This window comes from Fukomys damarensis, unplaced genomic scaffold (assembly GCF_012274545.1).
Source record: "Fukomys damarensis isolate Sample0158 unplaced genomic scaffold, DMR_v1.0_HiC HiC_scaffold_20, whole genome shotgun sequence".
NCBI lineage: Eukaryota > Metazoa > Chordata > Mammalia > Rodentia > Bathyergidae > Fukomys > Fukomys damarensis.
The window spans coordinates 11,276,219-11,296,297 of record NW_022900932.1 but is presented as its reverse complement, the minus strand read 5'-3'; the positions used below and the strand labels follow the sequence as shown (position 1 = coordinate 11,296,297).

The 20,079-nt window shown below is 43.6% G+C and overlaps 1 protein-coding gene across 1 annotated transcript in view; it reads left to right on the top strand.

Moving 5' to 3' along the window:
• The first annotated feature begins 6 nt into the window (after positions 1-6).
• Positions 7-20,079, top strand: part of LOC104857735 (24-hydroxycholesterol 7-alpha-hydroxylase) — a 53,980-nt gene continuing 33,907 nt past the window's right edge. Inside the window, exons 1-7 of the mRNA XM_010617812.3 lie at positions 7-61; positions 6,785-6,920; positions 8,931-9,105; positions 10,469-10,618; positions 11,807-11,900; positions 12,198-12,302; positions 16,413-16,503. Coding sequence (XP_010616114.3) covers positions 6,812-6,920; positions 8,931-9,105; positions 10,469-10,618; positions 11,807-11,900; positions 12,198-12,302; positions 16,413-16,503 — 724 coding nt within the window. The 5' untranslated portion in view covers positions 7-61; positions 6,785-6,811. The remainder of the gene's footprint in view (positions 62-6,784; positions 6,921-8,930; positions 9,106-10,468; positions 10,619-11,806; positions 11,901-12,197; positions 12,303-16,412; positions 16,504-20,079) is intronic.

The following is a 20,079-nucleotide window of genomic DNA, read 5'->3' as shown; positions in this document are numbered from 1 at the left end:
GGGCTCGGGGCTGCGGCTCGGGAAGGCCCCTCTGGAGTTCATCGAGCAGGCCCGGGCCCAGGTAGGTGCGAGCAGGGGCCCTCGGAGGAGTGTTTCCTTTTCTGGTTTCCTTTCATTGTTTGTCCGTGAAAGAAAGGCCAGGACGCTGGGAACACACTTCTAGTCTAGTTTATTCATTCCTCCGCTGGAGAACCTTTTTGACGCCAGGTTTGGGGAAAGATTTGAAGTCCAGTTGGGGGGAAGGGGTGGGGGTGGGGTGAAAAATTATGTACACATACCACCTCCCCACCAGGAGTGTAGTCATTATGCACCAAAAACAGGTACTAAAAAAATTTTTTTTTAAAGAAGAAATAAACTTCGGTTTCGGTCTGCCTTATTGGAAGTACAGATTAACTTTTAAGCGCTGGTTACTTCAGCATAGTTAAATTCTAAGTGCACAGATGTTGATAAGTGCTTACAATGATTCGGAAATACAGAAGGGTAGTACTTTTGGAATTTGTGAAAAATGAATAATAAATTTGTTCCCTCAAATGGAGTTAACACCAGGATATGTGAAAATTACTTGCAAAGTTGATTTAAAGTTGTTAGTTGGATATATAGGTTGTCATCAACTTTTTAAAAATTTCAACCAATGCTTTAATGTGTATGTGATTATACATTTTGTACTTAGCCAGTTGTTTCCTCCAAATACTTAAAGGTAGAATTGCACAGTTAAGTTGTTTATAGTATTGTGTTACCCTTGTAAAAGATATGTAATTACCCTTTCTACCCTCCCTTGAGTGTGAGGAACTGCCTGACTTATCTTCTGGGCTGCGCTGGGTACCATACCTTTTTGTAACTTTTACTAGTCTAATAAATGAAAAAGAAATATTTCTTTGTCTCCCCCACCCCCATAGGCACCTGACTCATAACTCTTGAGGAACTTTTGTTTTTGTTTTTGTTTTTGGTACCCGGGATTGAACTTGGGGCCTTGCCTTGTGAAGCAGGCAGCAAACCACTGAGCTAAATCCCCAGTCCTTGAGGAATGTTGTTTACAAGCCCTATCATATAAAATATTTGTGAGGGCTTTATAGCTTTCCTGGTCAAAGGAAACAAGTTATATGAGTCAATTGTCATGTGGAACAGTACAAAAGATCTTTATGGTATTAAATCACAGAACATGACAGCATTATGTGGTGTTGGCTGCTGAAAGTTTTTCGGCCTCATTCTTTCTTCTTTCTCTTGTATTCTCCCACCTGGGCAGTATGATAACAAAAGATGTGTGCTCTTTCTTTTCACCATGGGCACCAGGGAAGATTTAAACCACAGAAACCTCAGCTCTCAAGCAGAAATGGACCCATGGCTAAAACTCCCTAGCCATAATGAAGCCCTCAGCCCATTTGCTTCCTCAGGCTGTCTTTCAGATCAGGATTGGAAGGTAGCCTTCCTAGTGTTACAGAAGGAATTGGCAAGTGACACAGAGAGGCAGCAGAATGGAAGTGAAAGAAAAAAGTTTATGGATGGGGATCGATGACATCTAATGGCGGTGCCTTGATCAACCCGCCCACCCCATTGGGTTACAACCCCTTCTTTCATAGGGTTTTACAGCTTTGATCTTACTCAGTTGGTTACACTGCATTTTCACAGCTCACATTGCTGATACCCAAAACTTGGTGGTGAGGCAGTTGAATTTCAATCCCGATGCAGTCCTTTATCCGGAAAGTTGACCTTTAAGATTTATTCAATTACCTACTCTAGCCAGGGGGAAGGGAGCTTGTTTGATTAACAAAGCTAGCAGTGGTTCTTTTCACTTACAAAACTTTTGTGAGAGTCTAGTTGTCTCTGGTACCAGTTAAGTCTGAATTAAGCAGAGTGAGGGGCAGAAAGTATGGTATATTGTGACATTTCCTAAGTTTTCCCTATTAAAGTTTTCCCTGTTACTATTCCCAGCAGAGTCCTGCTGTGTAAATGATAAATGTGTTTGTACCCTTGTAGTGTGTATGACATCCTCAGTCCCCACAAGTAAACCAGGCTCAGGGTGGGTGAGTGGGGCTCATTCTGCTTTTTCACAGTAGCAGTAGCCTTGATGGGAAACTGCATCTAAATGACCAGTAGCTGAGACACACCTTATGGCACTTTGTCATGATTTTTTAGGGCAAGGGTACTAGGGATCAAACTCCTCATGCTTTTGAGGTAGGCAGTGGCACCACTGAGCTAAATCCCTGGCAGCACTTTGAACCTTCAAGAAATGACTTCTAAAATTCTCTCATAAAGCTGTCACCCCCAGCATCTTCTGGCCCTGGAGAAGGGAGAGAAGACTTGGATGACCACAAAAGTCTTCCCATTGTTTTTATTTAATCTTTGAGTGGATATGAATTGGTATAGTTAAAAAAAATGTTAACTATAACAAGTTAAGTGAAAAATCTCTCTGACCTTTCTCCCTTCCACTCAGTTCTTATTGCTCATCCCTAATCTTGGTAGCACAGTGATTCATTTCTTATATAGCCTTTCATCTTTTCTTGAACCATATTCAAGCAGATTCATTTGTAGATTCTTACTATCTTTTATAAGCAAAGTGTATCATACCATTCACACTGTTCTTGTGTCCAAAATGCTGAAACCTTCACACATTGGTACTGTTGGACCTCTTCATTCTTTTTTCTTTTGAAGATGCTTAGATAGTGCTATCTTTACTTGATAGGTTTCCAGGTTAATAACTGTGTGGTTGTCAGACTTCTAAGATAACCCACAGCAGTTCCCACCTGCTGCTGCCCATTCCCTTTGCAGTCACCTCCTGGATGGCAGCAGATCCTGAGAACTCACTTCTAATGAACCCAGTAGCAGAGGTGCTGGGACGCTGCTTCTGGGCTCAGGCTGCCATTTGGATAGCAGATTCTGTCACCTGCCCCGCTTGCAGGCTGTGATGACAAATTGCCAGGATGAGAAGGCTCCCAGGGCCAGAAACAGAGAGGCTGGTCTACAACCAGCAAAGAACTAAAACCTTTAGTGGACTGTGGAAAACCGAAGCCTGTCACCTGCCATGTCAGCTTGGCATGAATCCTACTCTAGTTGACCTTTGAGATGGCTGGGGCCCAGTCCTTAGATAGTAAGTTCTGTTACAACTGAAAACCCAATACTGTGAATGCAGAGGATTTTGTTTAAATTTCAGACTGTGTTTGGTTATGTCAATCTTAGGATTTATAGGGTTTTTCTCCCATTACTGAGGATTAAACCAAGGGCCTTTGCATTGAGCTAAAGCCCCAGTCCACCCCATACCCTCCTGCCTTGTCTCTCTTTCTCTTTCTCTTTGAAGAAGGTGTCACTGAGTCGTGAAGTTTCCCAGAGCTGGAATCTAACTTGAAATCCTTCTGTCTCCACCCCCACCAGAGTGTTATAGGCAGGCACCAGTATGTCCAGGGCAATGTGGGTTATAATTTCAAAGCATGAATTTGATGAAATCTCTAGGACTTTTCCCCGGGACATTATGTTCAGAGGATACCTACCCGGGCTGCACATCTGCAGCTAAGAAGATCTATTTGTTGACACATTGGAAACATTGTTTGGAAGCACAGTGTCCCAAAATGCATAGACCAAGGTTTGGTATTTTGCAAAATTATAGTTAATGAACAATTTATGTAAATACTTGGGGAAATCTTGGCAAAATTAAGCATCATGATTTTTTTCAACATTTTATTGCGGGGGAAATGGTATTTGCCCTCCACCGAAGTGTGGAAATAAACTGTAAGGCAGAGTTCTCTATAGCAAATAGCTAAAAAGGCTCTTCCCACCCACTCACTGCAGCAGCAGTTGCCAAGGACACTTGCTTGCCAATCAGAGATTCCAGTGGCCTCATTGGTAGTAATTAATCTTATCTTGATTTAAACTGTTTTACAACTTTCTTTGGGTTAATATTTGTAGATTGTGTTGTTCCCTATCACTTTCAACTTTTTTGAGTCTTTATATCTTAACTTGGTGTCTTAGAAATTAAAAAAAAAAAAAAAATACATTGAACTGAGCCAAGCCTGTTGACACACAAACTGTAATCCCAGCTACTCAAGGGCTGAGGCCAGAGGATTACAAGTTGAAGGCCAACTTGGGCAACTTCGTGATCTCCTGTCTCAAAAAAAAAGGTCTGGGGGTCCAGCTCAGCAGTAGAGTACCCCAAGGTTCTATCTCCAGTACCCCCAAAATAAAAATAAGAATCAAAATGCAACATATCTGAAATTTTACAACTGAGTACTTGCATCAGAAAAGTGGAAAAGTCTGAGGTCAATAATCGAAACTTCTATCTCCAGTATTACCCTTGAAGAGCAAAGTAAACCTGAAGAAATGACAGGAAAGAAATTTTAAAAACAGAAATCAATGACACAGAAAACAAAAAGTAATAGAGAAAAGTAGGGAAAGAAAGAATATTATTTGAAAAGATCCGCAGCCTTGCTAGACGTCTTGCAAGACCGATAGCGAAAAAGAGAGGGAAGCCACAGGATGAGAAATGAAATTGAGGATGTCATTGCAGATTTGCAGAAACACAAGGGAATAACCACGAATAACACTACATATGTAAATTTGAGAGCTTAGAGAAAGTGGACCAGTTTGTGGAGAAACATAACTACCACAAGTATTCTATATGAAATGGATAATTTTAGTAGACTATACCCCCCCCAAATTTTCTAGACCCACATTGTGTTACTTTGGAATTATATCCAATATTTACAGAAGGAAATAAAGTCAGTTGTATACAATCTCTTCCAGGAAGTAGAAGAGAAGGAATTATTTTCAGTGTATGTTAGGAAGACAGTATTACCCTGGTATCAGTCCACAGATAGTATGAAGAAAACTGTAGGCAGCCATCCCTGATAAGTAGATGCAAAAATATATGACAAAATACCAGCAATTGAGCAGTATTTGCAAGGAATTGCCAAGAGGAGTCCATTGCAAGGATGCAAGACCATTTCAGGATTTGAAAATCAGAGTAAGCCATCATTTCTACAGGCTGCAGTTGGTGCAGAAAAGCCTTTAACAAAACTCAGTACTTATTTATGATTTGAGACAAAGTAACCAAGGGCTGGGGATTTAGCTCAGTGGTTCCACCACCTACCTTGCAAGCACAAGGTCCGGAGTTTGATCCCTGGTACCAAAAAAAAAAGTAACCAAAATTTCAGAAAACTAGGACAGAGGGGAACTTTCTTATCTTGATCACCAACATCTACAAAAATTTGACAGCTAATAGGAGACTAAATTTTTCCTCTGTGATTGGGAAGAAAGCAAAGATGTCTGTTATCACTGCTCTTTCCAGCATAGTGCTGGCAGTTTCAGCTAGTGCAGTCAACTGAGGGAAAGAAAAGACAAGATGGTAACACCGGGCAGCAGTTGTGAGTGCATGGCATCTCTCTAATATTCCTTACAATTGCTATAGTTAATCTATAACTGTCTCAAAAAGTTTAATTGAAAAATACATGAATCTAGGGATGGTGGCACACAGGCCTGAGGCAGGAAGAGCCCAAATTTGAACCCAGCCCAAACAACTTAGTGACTCAGTGAGACCCTGTTCCAAAGCCAAACAAAAAACAAACACCTCTTTTAAAACATACAGTGTGGTGGCACATACCTGTAATTTCAGCACTTTGGGAAGCTGAGACAGGAGGATTGCTGGAAGTTCAAGGCCAGCCTGGGCTACATAGTAAGTTTAAAGCCAGCCTGAACCACATAGTGACACCATATTTGAAAAAACAAAACAAAACAGTGTTAGCTTACTTTTGCTTCGTAACACTGAGATTGCACAAGGAAAAGAGAACCAAGAAAAACACAACACCTATGACCTGCTGCAGAGTTTATAACTTGGCACGTGACCATTTTGCATTATGTAGTTGTATTGCAGTAAGTGACTGTAAAGCCACATGTCAGCAGCCATCTCAGCTGTTCAGTGGGTTGGAACTTGGTTGATCTACACTTGTGTCCTCTTCCAGTCCATGTTAACCGAAGCCCACTTCCCTAATGGGAAGTTAATTCTCTCTCAGACAAAACTTGAGCAATGAAAGTGGCGCATCTTCTGAATCTTGATTAGGAACAATTGTAGATAAAATCATATTGGGGAGCAGTGTAGGTGCCTGGTTCATTAGTGTGAGAAAATGGGGGCTTTCCCAGGTCCCTCAGTTGCCTGGTGGCCCCCAAGACTGTATGGCAGGAGTAATCATTTGCGTTTTTATGGGAGAGGTGAAAGTGACTAAGATCAATATAGTGATAAGGGTGTAAGTGATGTTTCAAGATCTTTCTATTGACTGTCATGAATGGATGAATGGATGATAGTTTCTTCTGATATGTGGTTTATTACCCACCTTCATAATTGGAGAAAATGCTAAATATAATCAGAAGTTCATGAAAATTATATCCTGGGAAACAGCTGGCAATTTTGCTTCTTTTTCTTGAGCAACATTGAGCTATAGGCTGTGTATAAGCCTAGCCTATGGATGTATTGAAAATAATGTTCCAAGATCACAGTATTGATAGATTTTAAATTGTTATTTATAATTATTATTTTCTAATAATTATTTCACACCATGAGAAAGGAAAATATAAGTAAATAATTGTATCTTATAAACATTATTGGAACAGCACAAGTTAAGATTTATATCATTTTAATATGTCTAAAACGCTCAACATTTATAATTATTTACTAGATATAATCATTTTTCTCTTGACCATGGCTTCAGTTTTGGAGTTCTTTAAGAAAACTATCTTAAACCTGACGCATTGCTTAGAAATGCTCACTACCATTCTCTATGTTTATTTATGTGTTTTATTGCAGTATGGACCAATATTTACAGTCTTTGCCATGGGAAACCGAATGACCTTTGTTACCGAAGAAGAGGGAATCAATGTGTTTCTAAAGTCCAAAGAAGTAAACTTTGAACTAGCAATACAATATCCTGTCTACCGTATAGGTAAAAAATATATTTTCAGATAGTGCATTTGAAGTAAAACATTGGGATCCAAGGGTAGTTTTAGCTAAAAATTATATCCTCAATCCATTGAGAATGAAATGATGAGAGCCTGTTATTTTATTCTTTTAAAATTTTTTCTATTACCAGGGATTGAGACCAGGGCTTTTGCACTGAGCAACATCTCCAGCCTTTCATGTTTTTCATTTTATTTTGAGATAGCATCTTGCTAAGTTGCCGAGGCTAGACTTAAAGTCAGGACCCTCCGGCCTCAGCCTCCCCAGTCCTGGGATTATAGGCATGCACTTTTTTATTCTGGAGTGTGTGAGGATTGAAAAGCCAATTATTGGCAGCTGGATATATTTACATTTCAAGGAGATGTGGACAAGATGGGATGACCTCACCAGTAGATACTTTTTGAGAGAATATTTGGAATCCGTATCTGTACCTTGTGATAACACCCAAGATGCTGTAGTCCCTGTCTTGCTGCTGTGTGTACCACTGTCTGCAGGCTGTACCTCTTGGCTCGATTCTGCTTGCTGCAGGTAGAATTCCCCTGCTTGGAAAGCCCCTTCATGTGGCTTTTTCTAGGCAGGTGCTCTGCCACTGAGCTGCGATCCCAGTCCTGTGTGGATTTTTCTGACATTTCTGTACGGGGCCGGTGAGGGGGAGCCTGCTTTGACTTCCCCATTCTTGAGTCCCCCCTCTCACTTAGGGACTGCCAGTGGCACTTTGAGCATGCTGCCAGGTGGCCGTCCAACTTCTGCCTCCCCATATGCAAAGCTGGCCCCTCCTCCGCCTTCATACTTGATTTCTACACTCTGCAGCTTCTTTCTCTCCCACCTCATTTTTATTCTTCTTAGGCTCCTAGGTCCTTTTGCATGTTGTCTCATGCGTTTCTTGCCGTTGACATAAAAAAGTGTCTTTTCAAATTTATCAGTGATTAATACCATGATTACTTTTTCTTCTTGCTTGCATGCAGATCTCAACACGTTGGTTAAATTCTCTATTTAATGCTGTTGACATATGGGCCGGAGAAATCCTGACCAATGAGCACACATACTTTGAGGGCTTTTGATCTGTATGGCAACACATCCCTTTCCTACTGCAGGTGTACAAAAACTGCCAAGCTTTTCACCTGTGTCCTCCCTGGGGCCTTCTGTGCTTAAATATTTCTGCCTAATAGGTGAAATGTGTGAACGGTGACTTTTGAGCCAGCTTCTTATCCCTCCCTTAATGTCCTGCCAACCGTAGAGGAGATTGGAACATTTATTCCTCATTGACTTTTATAAAATTAATACACAGAATCCACACAGAGCAGAATGAGGAAATAAAAAATTAAAATTTATTTTTTTTGAAAAGTTACGTTAAAGACAATAAAACACAATAAAAGAAATTAGTTAAAAACTAACCTTATACTCTCACCACCCCAGTCTAACCAGAAATGTGTATGGTGGAAGGAACACAGATTCTAAAATAAAGGAAATAGTGGGGTCAGAATTACCCATGGTTAGAAAAGGCTTCTTGGTGAAACTAGTATGCAAGAAGAGCTCGGAGAAATAATAGAAATTAGTGGGAGGCGTTTGGGCTGATGGCTACGGGGTTAAGGGGCAGGGCCTGAGGTGGTAAAGGAGAGAATGTTTGGAGCCTTCAGAATAGCTTTATTTTTTTTGTACTGGGGATGGAGCTCAGGACCTTGTGCTTGCGAGGCAGGCCAGGATAGCTTCTTAGAATGCTGGGAAATGTGAAATACTGTGTGTTCTTGATATGGAGGAGGAAGGGGCTGGCAATACCGGCCATCTAAATTATCCATTTGTACATCATCCCATAAAGCAAATCACCTTCTAGACTTCACTATCTCACAATCTATGTTGAATCTTTGTCCACTTTATTTGCAGGAGGTAATTTCATGTGTTGCGAGGATGCTGGGAAAGGCCCTTCCTGATGCAGTAAGGGTAGAGGTTCTTCTAGGAGCTGGGACTGACTTTGAAAATAGTTTTCTCTGTTTAATAGCATCAATTCCAAAGAATATCTTTCTAACACTGCATGAAAAGCTGTATGTAATGATGAAGGGGAAATTGGGGACTTCCAACTTGTATCAGCTCGTGGGACGGCTGAATGAAGAATTCCATGAACAACTGGAAGATTTAGGCCCTCATGGGACAATGGACCTGATCAGTTTAGTGAGGTAATTCAATGCTTTACTATCATTTAAACTTTAATCTTCAAATAAAGATGGAAACTAGCACCCTGGGCTTCACAAATTACCTGTCAGATTAATGAAGTCTACATAACTAGGTTACTAAGTGATTCCTCTAAATCTTTTAAATTGTAATTAACAGGCAGTTCCACTCCTGTTTCATGGTACACAAGCCAGTACAGTCACTTTGAAACAGTACATCTGTGTAATTCCCCTTAGTCCTTCCAGAGACTGTTCCACATGGAGTTACCTCACCTAAATCACCATTCAGGGCAGCTCGCGATCAGTAGGATGGAGAGAAAGGGTGGGGACAAGGGAGAGAATGGAATCATTGCATGATGGCCGGTCTTCAAAAAGGGCAGTGAAGGCTGAGTTCCTGTGGGCCTCAGGGCTAAGTCCGCGGGCTGCCATGGCAGTGAGGTCCCAAGAGACAGGAGAGCTGTGGAGGGAGCAGTCATGTCCTGAAGCTTTCTGGAGAAGTTAAAGATGGACATGGGAACCTGAGAAAAACTCTGCATGGTGTAAAGAGATCTGGAGAACTGTCTCATGAAGCATCTTTCTACGGCCCCTGTCCTCCCCTGAGCCCCTACCTCAGAAGGCACAGTTCCGCAGTTAAGATTGAAAGCAGAGTGTCCTTTAATGTGGTGTTAGAGGTGGTGGTTGGGGTAAAGCAGAAATAACGAAGCCAACTAAAAATCTGCCAAAGCGTGCCCAGTATCTGTGAGAGAAGAAAGCTAATCCTTGGATGTGTTTGAAAGTTTGAGAAGGAGAACCCGAAGGAATGTAAATGTTTTCGGTGCTACCTTTGAGATCAAAGTATTTATTTTTGAATATTGACTATTCTTGAATATCTTGGATACTTAAGTGTGCTACAGTGACAACTTTATTCATGTACAGTAAAAATTATTGCTAAGTACTATATTTCTGTGCACACTAGTTTGAGTTTGGAAATCAGGAAGTTTGATGACTCATGCTGCTTCTCTTTGGTGATTGCTGCTCTCTGCAGTCTTGGGGCCATTACCTGAGTTGTTAGTATTTTCTAAATGAATGCTTGTTGAGCTTTTTGAATCAGTGTATTTCTGCTTATCCTCATATTCCTCAGCATATAATATGTTTGCTATGAAAGAATTTTTAAATCTTTAGATAAATAGAACACAATTTCAGTTCTCTCTGAATTGTTTTGACCACAGTTCATAAATACTAAGAACCCTTGAGACTGGCTTTTCTCTAGAAGAGTCGGGCACATGTTACCTGCCCATAGTTGGTCACTCTGACCTAGGCCCTCCCTTGTGTCATACGGCTTCTCCTTTGGCCCAGGGGCCTGAACTTGGGTGTGTTTCTGTCTCCATAGGCGTCTCCTCTATCCGGCCACAGTCAACGTACTTTTTAAGAAAGGCCTATTTCTCTCACACAAGAGGAAACTCGAAGACTTCTACCGGCATTTTCAAATCTATGATGAGAGTGTGGAGTACGGGACCCAGATGCCAGAGTGGCTGCTGAGGTAGAGTTGTGTCCTGGCACTGACCTGCTGGCCCCACCCCCCTCAGCCATCTGTGTACCCCTCTGTGCCCTCGCGGGGAGATGTGACACCAGATCTCGTGGGAGAGAAGCAATTTCTGCCACCTTTGTGCTTTCTTGGTGGGTGTAAACTGAGGAAGAACAAAAGAGGAGAGGTGTGCTTCTTCAGGCCTCTTTCTGTTTCTCATGAACGAAATGAAAGAATGCGCAGGGGTGAGCACCCACTCCCAGGCCTTTTCCCGGTCCGTAGCTGGCGCAGCTGGGTCCTGCTCAGTGAAGCACGGCACCCGTCCTCTCTGAGGAACAGTCAGATGTAGCCAGGTGTATTTCCACAGCTGGCTCAGATGAGGGCTTGTGGAATGATTCGAATGCAATAACAGTGTGACTTTTTAATCCCTTGGAGGTTGCTGTATGTGTCAGTCCATCAGATAGTCTGACTGACAAACAGAAGTCCGAGCCTTGGGGCTCCTGGTCAGGGGGTAGGAGGTGGCTTTGTGCTGTGGCAGGGCTGTCTTCCCAGCCGCCCACTGCCAGCTTCGCCATGTATCCCTGAGAGGTCCCAGGGACAAACACGCCTCTGCCAAGGTCTTTTCCAAGGGCCCGATCTCCATGAGGGCTTTGTGCTTCCCTGTAATCACCGCCCAAAGACCCTCTCCTACTACCCACCATGGGGATTAAGACTTCAGCTTGTAGGGCTGGGGATTTAGCTCAGTGGTTCCACCACCTGCTTTGTAAGCACAAGGACCCAAATTCAATCCCCAGTACCAAAAAGAGAAGAAAAAGACTTCAGCTTGTAGTTGACAGTGACCACTACTCCGGGAGGATTGGAAGCTGGGAGCCACTTTGGCTGGCTTCATCCAGCAGCTGGTGCCTGTGCCAGGTTTCCAGCCTAACATCAGCTGACAGCAGCCATGGCAAAAGGAATTCGAGCCAGTCAGTGGTCATCTGTGTTCTTACTCAGTGCCTTTCCACTAGGAATCCAAAATTGATTCACAAAGACACTCGAATGTGGTGGCCTTGACCCCTTAACTGTCCCTCTGGGCCGAGTTCTGAAGGGGGACCTCTAGAAAATTCTGCCTGAAAATGAAGACAAGTTGTTGGGAAAGAATTCTAAGTCCATACATTCCCCCTTTGATGCCCGTTCCTAACAGGCTCTTCTTTTCTCTCACAGAAACTGGTCAAAATCCAAAAGGTGGCTCCTGGCACTGTTGGAAGAAAGCATTTCAGATATAAAAGCATACAAACCTGAAAAGGATAACTCTGCAGTAAGCGTTCCTTAGCTTCATCTGTTAAAAGTATGTGTGAAGACGGTAATAAAGTGTGACAGTTAAGAGTAAGTGTTTGCTGACAAAGGAGTTTGATCAGACACCATTGGTGTGGACCCCCTCACATGTGGTCATTTGTTATAGGCGGGCGGTGGTTTTCCAGGTCTGAGCATCTTCTGCTGAGGTCTGCAGCACCCTGTGCTCTCCTCTGGGATGAAAGGAAGATTCACAATCTCATGCTGGTATCAATCTTTGACCTAAAGCCACAGTTCAACCATTTTTATTTCTTTTAAACAGACATTTATTCAGGCTGTGCTGGAGGTGGTAGAGGGGATGGCAGAAGGGCACAGTGCGAACTACACCCTCCTGTTCCTGTGGGCCTCCTTGTCTAATGTTGTTCCTGTAAGTACAGTCACGTAGAGTGCATCTGTGTCTGCTGTGCTCCCTTGTGTTTTCTTCATTTCTCTCCCCTGCCCCTTATTATGGAGAAAGGGAAACACTCTGTTAATTCAGTTGTGTGATAAAAAGCAAAGCCGAATGTCCACTGGATTCTGCCTGGTTCACACAGGAGCCAGAAAGTGCCAGCTCTGCGGGGCAGTGCCAGACAAGGGAGAAGCTGGTCCTGAGCACCGGCTGGCTGTGTCCTGCTGAGGGAGCCTTTCCTGAGCAGGCAGAGTGCTCAGTGTTGGTGCTGCTGATCGATAAGGCCCGGCCCCCACCTCTGGTCAGTGAAGAGGTAGGGGAATGGACACTTTCAGATGGAAAGGAGCTTAGAGCCCAACAGCCCAGCTAGGGCCAGGGAGTGTCACGGTGGCAATTTAAGTTCTCCGACCTAATTGGGAACAAGGAGAACAGACCCAAAACTGCCACTGTAGGCATCAGACCTGGGATCCAGTCATCTACATGGTTCCATTGATCTGCAAAGTCCAGAGGGTTCTGTGGATGAGCCCAGCAGGTCCCCAGGGACTGGGAGTCATTCTCTGCCTGTTTGCACACCATTGGCATCACCAAGCCTCTCGGTCCTGTCTTCTCCAGAGAGGGCCTGATGATGCTGGAACTTGCCATATACCTAAAGACAACAGAGGCTTTTAACAAACTCTTTTCTTTTCCTCTCTTCCTCTCCCCTCTTCTCTTCCTACTCCCCTTTCTTTATCCAGTACTGGAGCTTTCATACGGAACCACACCATCAACTTTTTTTTTTTTTTTTTTTAAAGACAAGGTCTGGCTAAATTGCCAAGCCTAGGCTCAAACTTATAACCCTCCTGCTTCAGCCTTCCAGAGTGCTGAAATCACAGGCATGTACCACCAAGCCTGGCTAACACTATCTTTAGAGCTGCCCTGAGCTAAGTTAGACCACAAGATGTATTGCCTCTTCTGGTCCATCTGTACCCGTTTCCTGGGTCACAAGGCTCTCACGTTAGCCTCAGCTGCTCCCTGTGTCAGGAGAAATGAAAGGACAGCCCTTTTAATATATTTGTTATTTACTAAACAAGAACATTCGATCTATCTCTGTGATGTGTGGCCATTTTTTCCCTTTTTCTTCTAACAGAAATAAGGGAAATGTTTTTAGAATTATTTATTTCTCATTCCCCTTTCTGAAAGCCTAATACCTTAGCTTCCTGTAACCTATTGTAAAATTTATTGGGAAAAGAGCCGAGTAGAAATTTTGGCCTCTCTGCTCCAGCCTGTGTCACCCATGAGACGATAAATTTCACTGGGGTGGACAAGAACAGATAGTCTAATCCCTTCCCCTGCTCTCATGTTCCTCCAATGTGGTCCTCTGATCTTTCTTTCCTTCAGTAATTTTCTTGGAAACTGAGTAAGCTATGGCAAAACTACAAAGCAAACTTCAAAACAACTCCTAGAGCAGCAGCAAAACAGTTACTCCTGTCGGAAATTAATTTTCAAGGTTTCATCGGGAAGGTTCTCCGGTGGGGACATACCGCATAAAGCCCCACTGATCTGACTCAGAGGAAGTCGGTGCTTTGACTTTGTTCCTGGCACCAGGCTGAAAAGACTGAAATCCTTCATTTCAGAGAGGAAGTGTCTAATGATGAGCGCAGGTCTGTCTCGCTGGCTCTTCAAGAGGCAGCCTGGCCTGAGCAGGGACCTCGCAGAGGCTTTCGAGCCAGGTACAAAGCCACTTCCCAGTGCTGGGCAGCAGTGAGCCAGTTGTATGACCCTCCTGTGCCTCAGTGTCCATCTGATTGATGCCACATGCTTCTGAGGGCTGCGCTGATGCTCCGTGTGTGTTCTTCCTCCCTCACCACACTCATCGCCCTGGTTCAGGCAAGGATGGCTTTTAGCACCCATGGATGGTGAATCAAGACTGCCCTGGCCTCCACATTCTTGGTGCCTCCGTCCTGGCTTTTGTGATCACTGCCGAGGGAGCTGCTGAAGCCCTGCTGAAGGCACAGTGTGGCCTCGATGGGGTCTGGGTGACATCTCTACTTCGTTCTCCTCCTTTGTCCTCTGCCTCAGGCCCTTGGGGTTCAGAGCCAAGGTTTCCCATGGGCTGAGTACTGTCCCCAAAGGTCCCCATGGCCTTGGGGTGCTTTGGCGGACTGTCCCATGACAGCAGTCATCACTTAGGAAGTGATTTCTGTGATAAGACTACTCCTGGAATGAGCTCCTTAGGACATTTCTCCAGCCAGGCCCAACGCTGGCCTTTTACCCTGGATCTGCTTCCTCTCCCAGGTTCTCTCTAAGTACCTGAACTCTGGAGCATTCTCCACTTGGGGGCAGAAGTTGCCTCTTCCACATTTGACTTGACCATGATGGGTGCAGACTGTCTGGCCTGTCTCAGAGGCACCATGGATAATGGTTACACCTGTTTCTGGGTGTGTGAGGGGAAGGCACTGAGGCCATACTCAGTCTGCTTTTCCTGACCCAGCAGGGAGCAGAGTTTTTCTTCTTGTCCCTCCCCTCCTGTGTGCTTCTGCAGCCCTGGGACCACGTGGCCCTCCACCTTTGTGCCCAGCTCTGGCGTGGGATCCAGTTGAAAGTCTTTGTGTTGTCACTAGGGTTCCCCCACCCCACGAAGGCTGACTTCAAATGATATGAGTCAAGTGCGGGGTTGTTCTTAGTTAAATCCAGTAATTTGGCCCTGAGGAGAAAGGGTGGCGTGAGGGGTCAGGGAAGAGAGCCCCCTGAAGCCCTGCCCCTTCACCTGTGCAGATGGACCAGATAACTAACGCAAAGTGACTCTCTTCTGAGAGATGGAGCCTGGCTCTCCTGTGCATCTTGTTTGTGTAAACAGGACTGTGCGAGTCCTCACCCTTTCCACTTAATGTCCCCGGCGTGCTCTCCTTTGGACAGCTGCTCTTCCTCTTTCCACCACGGAGATGAGTGTTGGCATTATGTCAAGGTGTCGACTAGAGTGTCATTCACCAGATGGACAGATGGAAGCCAGAAGACTTCAGTGACACAGGACATTGCCTGAGTCATTTCAGGTTGACTTTGTAATAAATGTTTATAGAAAAACATGAAAGGGAAACTTTCCCTTAGCTTCTTCCAGTGGTTTCATACGGGTTTCCCTTATCGCGAACTCTTGAAGCAAAAATGTCCCCCCATTAGGAAGCTAACGTTTACGATGTAGAGCAGCATGATGTTGTCTTTCATACTTTTATCGAGGAGAGAGGTGAGGCCATGTGGACAGGGCAGGGGAGAGAACCTGCAGATTTGCCCAGCGCCGCAGCATTCTACATGAGTGACCCCATGAGGGCTCTCTCCCAATTCACCCTGTAGGGTTTTAAGTATAGTGTACCAGGCTCATTTAAAATAACTATGTTTCACTTGCAGGAAGTAACAGTTACTGGTTCATTTGTATTTTAAAGAAATTAAATCTTTAAAAATGTTTTTGTTTTAGACTAACGTTTTTTTAAAAGGGCCACACTGGGCATTGAATCCAGCACCTTTGCATTGAGATACATTTCTAGTTTCAAACCCTCTCCTTTTAAAAAATTTTTAAGTTAAAGTCTGGCTAAATTGCCCAGGCTGGGCTTGAACTTGCCGTCTTTCTGCCTCAGCCTCCCAGAGTGCTGGGATTACAGGTGTGCACCACCACACCTGGCTGAGATTTGTATTCTTAAATGTCAGAATTTGTTGTTTTTGAATTTTTTTTTTTTTGTACCAGGGGTCAAACTTAGGTCTTTGCACTTGCGAGGCAGGTGGCAGAACCACTGAGTTAAATCCCCGGCTGTTTCTGAATATTCAATATATATTTATAAAGTGTTCTGTTGCTTGTTTTTAAAAAACTTCTCTTCCTATTTTGCATAGTTTAACCTATATAAACAATATAATTATAGTAACAATGAAATTATAAATCTGGCCTCTTAGGGATATAGAACATTTCTTACTCATAAAATCTTGTTGTCTTCAGAGATACTCCTGATTCTCTTATATAAGGTTAAACATTGCCCTTCATTCTCATATATTTATGGCTAATACCAAATTTGCTTTTGATTCCCTTCAAAGACATTTGTGATTTTGACATTCGTTTTTCTTTTTAAGATTACCGTTTGGACCCTTGTGTTCATCCTGTCCCATGCTGACATTTACAAGACCATCATGGAAGCCATCTCCTCTGTGCTGGGTAGAGCAGGTACTGAACCCCTGAATTACTTTAGAGCAACTGGAATCCATGCTCCTTCCACATGATTTGAGTGCTGTTTGGATCCTGAGCGTTCCTCAGGGCTCTTGTTTTATTGTCTCTGTCCACAAGGTGGCACTGTTTAGAGGTGGTAGAGCCTTTAATGGTGACCTAGAGGGAGATCCTTGGTCCCTGAGAGCCAGTGGCTAGAAGGGCTGGTGGGACTTCGCCTCTTCCTCTTCCACTTCTGCCTCCTGCACCATGGTGAGCAGTCTATGCTCCCACAGGTTCCATCACTGTCCTCTGTGCACCCCCAGAGTGTGAAGGCAGTGGATCTACCCGGTCTTGGGCTAGAACCAGGGTTACGAGTCCAAATAAATGTGTTTATTTATACTTTATAAGTTAATTATCTCAGATACTTTGTTACAGTAACAGAAAGTTGGCCAACATAACGCCAAAGGTAAATACCTATACTTTCATAGAAATTCAACATAATTCAAAGTAGCATATAATTTGTTGTGTGTTTCAGTATATAAACCTAGAATCCTAGAATTTAACTACAGTTGTATTTTTGAGAGGCCCTCTGGTCCTATATCCTTTTTCTCTAAATGAGGAAGTAGGAACAGGAGAGACTGTGACTTGCTTAAGTTCCCTCCAGTATCCTGGCCCCTTGCCTCAGTCAGTGTGCAAGACACAGGTCTGGAATTCAGGGTTTTCCTAAATTAAAACCATGTGGTGCATATATTACACAGCAGCAGCAGAGGCATGTGAAAGTCAGGGAAAGATCGTTTCCAAAGGGTTATGAGAAACAAACTCTTGTAGTTGTTGGAGACTAGGGGATTTAGGAACTGTGGGCTGGGATTGTTGTGTGGAACTTCCCAGTTCAGAATCATCATCTGTTGAATAATTGGAAATGAGCCTGAATAGAGAGCGCTCAGCTTCCTGACCTGTGTGTTGAAGAAAGTGTTTTAGAAAGTCGTCATCTGTCAAACCATATGTGTGGCTGTAAACATAATATGTGATTTGTTTTTCATGGAAAAAACTGTATGTGCCAAGTTATGAGGCAATTGACAGCTATCTGTTCTATGAGGGCTGCAGGTCGTTTGTATCTACTGTCGGCCCAGTCAGGCAATATCTTCTCTCTTTATTTAGTATAAATTCAACTGTGTCCTTTATTCCTTGAAAACAGCATCAGAATTGAGAAGCAGGCTCCACTTTATCATTTAGTCAATAGGGAAATTGAAAATCTCAGTGAATACAGAGAGTAACACTGGTGAATAGTACAAGACATCCTTTTCTTAGAGGAGACTCTCACATGGTTATTGGCATAGTGGTCTGGACTTCTCTTCGAAGGACACAGTGGGACTGGGATATTGCTTGTGCACCTGTGGATGGGCAGGGTGGGGATGCTGGCCCATTGCTGTCCTTATCTGTGGTGCTGTAATAAACTGTGCTGAGCTAGGCTACATCCTTTCTCATCCTTGTGGTTGTCCCCAGCCGATCTTATCATTGCCTCTTTCAGACTCAGCCAGCAGAGTCTGCTTCCATGGGGCTATTGCTGAGGATGCTTCATAGGAATGTGTGTCTCTGATGTTAAAGTTTCTTCCTGGATCCTTTGGATGCCAGGGGAAGTTACAAGAATGGGAGCTAGAAGCTCAGAAATGACCTCATTGTTTGGAAGAAGCTGGTGGCTGGGTAGGGGGTGTGGCTGCCAGGCCCCTGCTGGGGTCCCCAAGCCCCCGGTGCCATCTTGGTGTCCAAGCTCGTCTTCCCCTTTTCCGCAGTCTGTGTTCACAGCCTTTGTTCACATCTTACACGTCTCCTTCCTGTTCACTTGACTGCTATTTCTCTTTTGTGAAGAAACCAGGTTCAGGCAGGAGCTACATGGGGAAATTATAACGTTTTAAAAAAAGAATTTTTAAAGTGTCTTAAAAATCCTCAATAAAGAATAAAGCACACTCCCTTGAGTGAGAAGATTCACTGTCATGAACGTGTCAGCCCTTGGTAAAGTGCTATGCATTTAATTAATTATAATGAGAATTTTAAGGGGTTTAATTCCCTAAATGACTTTAAACTTTATGTAGAAGAATAATGGTGATCATAAATAAAAATTATCAGATGTGTAAATTAGTAAGGCCATTGTGTAGTAGGTATTAGAGCTTATCATAAAACCACTGTAACAAAATGGGTGCACAAGAATATTGGCACAGGAAAAATAGTTGAGCCACACGATCTCTGTCAACAAAAAAATCATAACAGTGACTTTCAAAAGTAAAAAAATATTATAGGAAAAAAGTTATAGTTCTATTCTGTTTCAAATCTTTGAGGTGATAAGTTTCCAAAAGATGCAGTGAATTAACACTGCAAACCAGCAGTGGGTGGAAAGAGCCCCCCTAGCAGGGGCTACAGGGCCGGCGTTGACTTGTAGGACAGCAGCGCCCCAGCCGTGGTGCGCTACTCCCCCACGCATTTCCTCCCCCCACACTCCCTTGGATTCGCCTGTACCTAGGACTTAGTATCTGTCTCACAGACAGTTTGTCCCGCAGAAAGACGTAAGAATGAACAAGTACAGTGACAGAAAAAGTTAATGTGCTGCAAGGGGGAAAACACTATATATATATATATATATATATATATTTCTCCATAAAAGAAATATTCTGCAAGTAATCTAGAATTCTGATGTTTGTGTTGCATTTTTAAAGGTTCTCCCAACATGAGGGCTGAGGACACCTGATTCTCCGCAAGGCGTCCATCCTCACTGAGGGACTCCAGGAGTAGCTCCCTTCTATTGCTCTTTTCTTCATATTCGGGAGGTTTCTGAGCGCTAACTTTCAGGAGTCAGTCCTACTCTTTCTTTAGTTAATTAATTGTCTTTTTTCCGCTATTACGAGAGTCATTTTTTACTCCAGAATTATTTTAGGTGCCCAGTGAATTCCTATCGTATGTCTCCAGATGACCTAAACCCAGAGTCACCCTAGGGGTTCTCTGGTGTTCCCAGGGCTGGTCCCCAGGCTCCTGCTCCCTGGGGAGCCCTCCCCCCCAGCAGAATGGGCTGCACTGGGAAAAGCCAGGTCCCTGGTAATGTGTCCCCAGCCCAGCCTCCCTGGCTCGCTGACTCATTTCATCGTCTCCTCTCCTCCCATCCTTGCACGTCTCTGCTTCTCAATGCTGCTATCTTCCTACTGCCTCTTCGAAGAGAGGGAAATCAGCGTTTGAGAAGGGAAAGATCATCAGGGTATTTGAGGTTTCCTTTCTAGTTATCAAAGATCAGTTCCACGATGTTCCTTTTCAAAATTATAACAAATGTAAAAAGAGTTTCATTGCTTTACCCATAGGGGAGACAGCAAGTAAATCTTTGTCTCACTAAAAAGTCCCGCACATCTCTAACCAGCCCTCTCTTGCTCCCTATAAATGCCTGCAGTGGGATCATTTGACACTCGAAACCTATTGTAAACGCTGGTCCACTTCAGGACATCTGTACCCACTGCTCTTCTCCCTGTATGAGATGTGTTCATCTTTCCCAGTGAAAACGGGTTTTGTTCTGAGAAGAAAACATCTGTTTTGTAAATATGAAAGTATTTCTGAAGC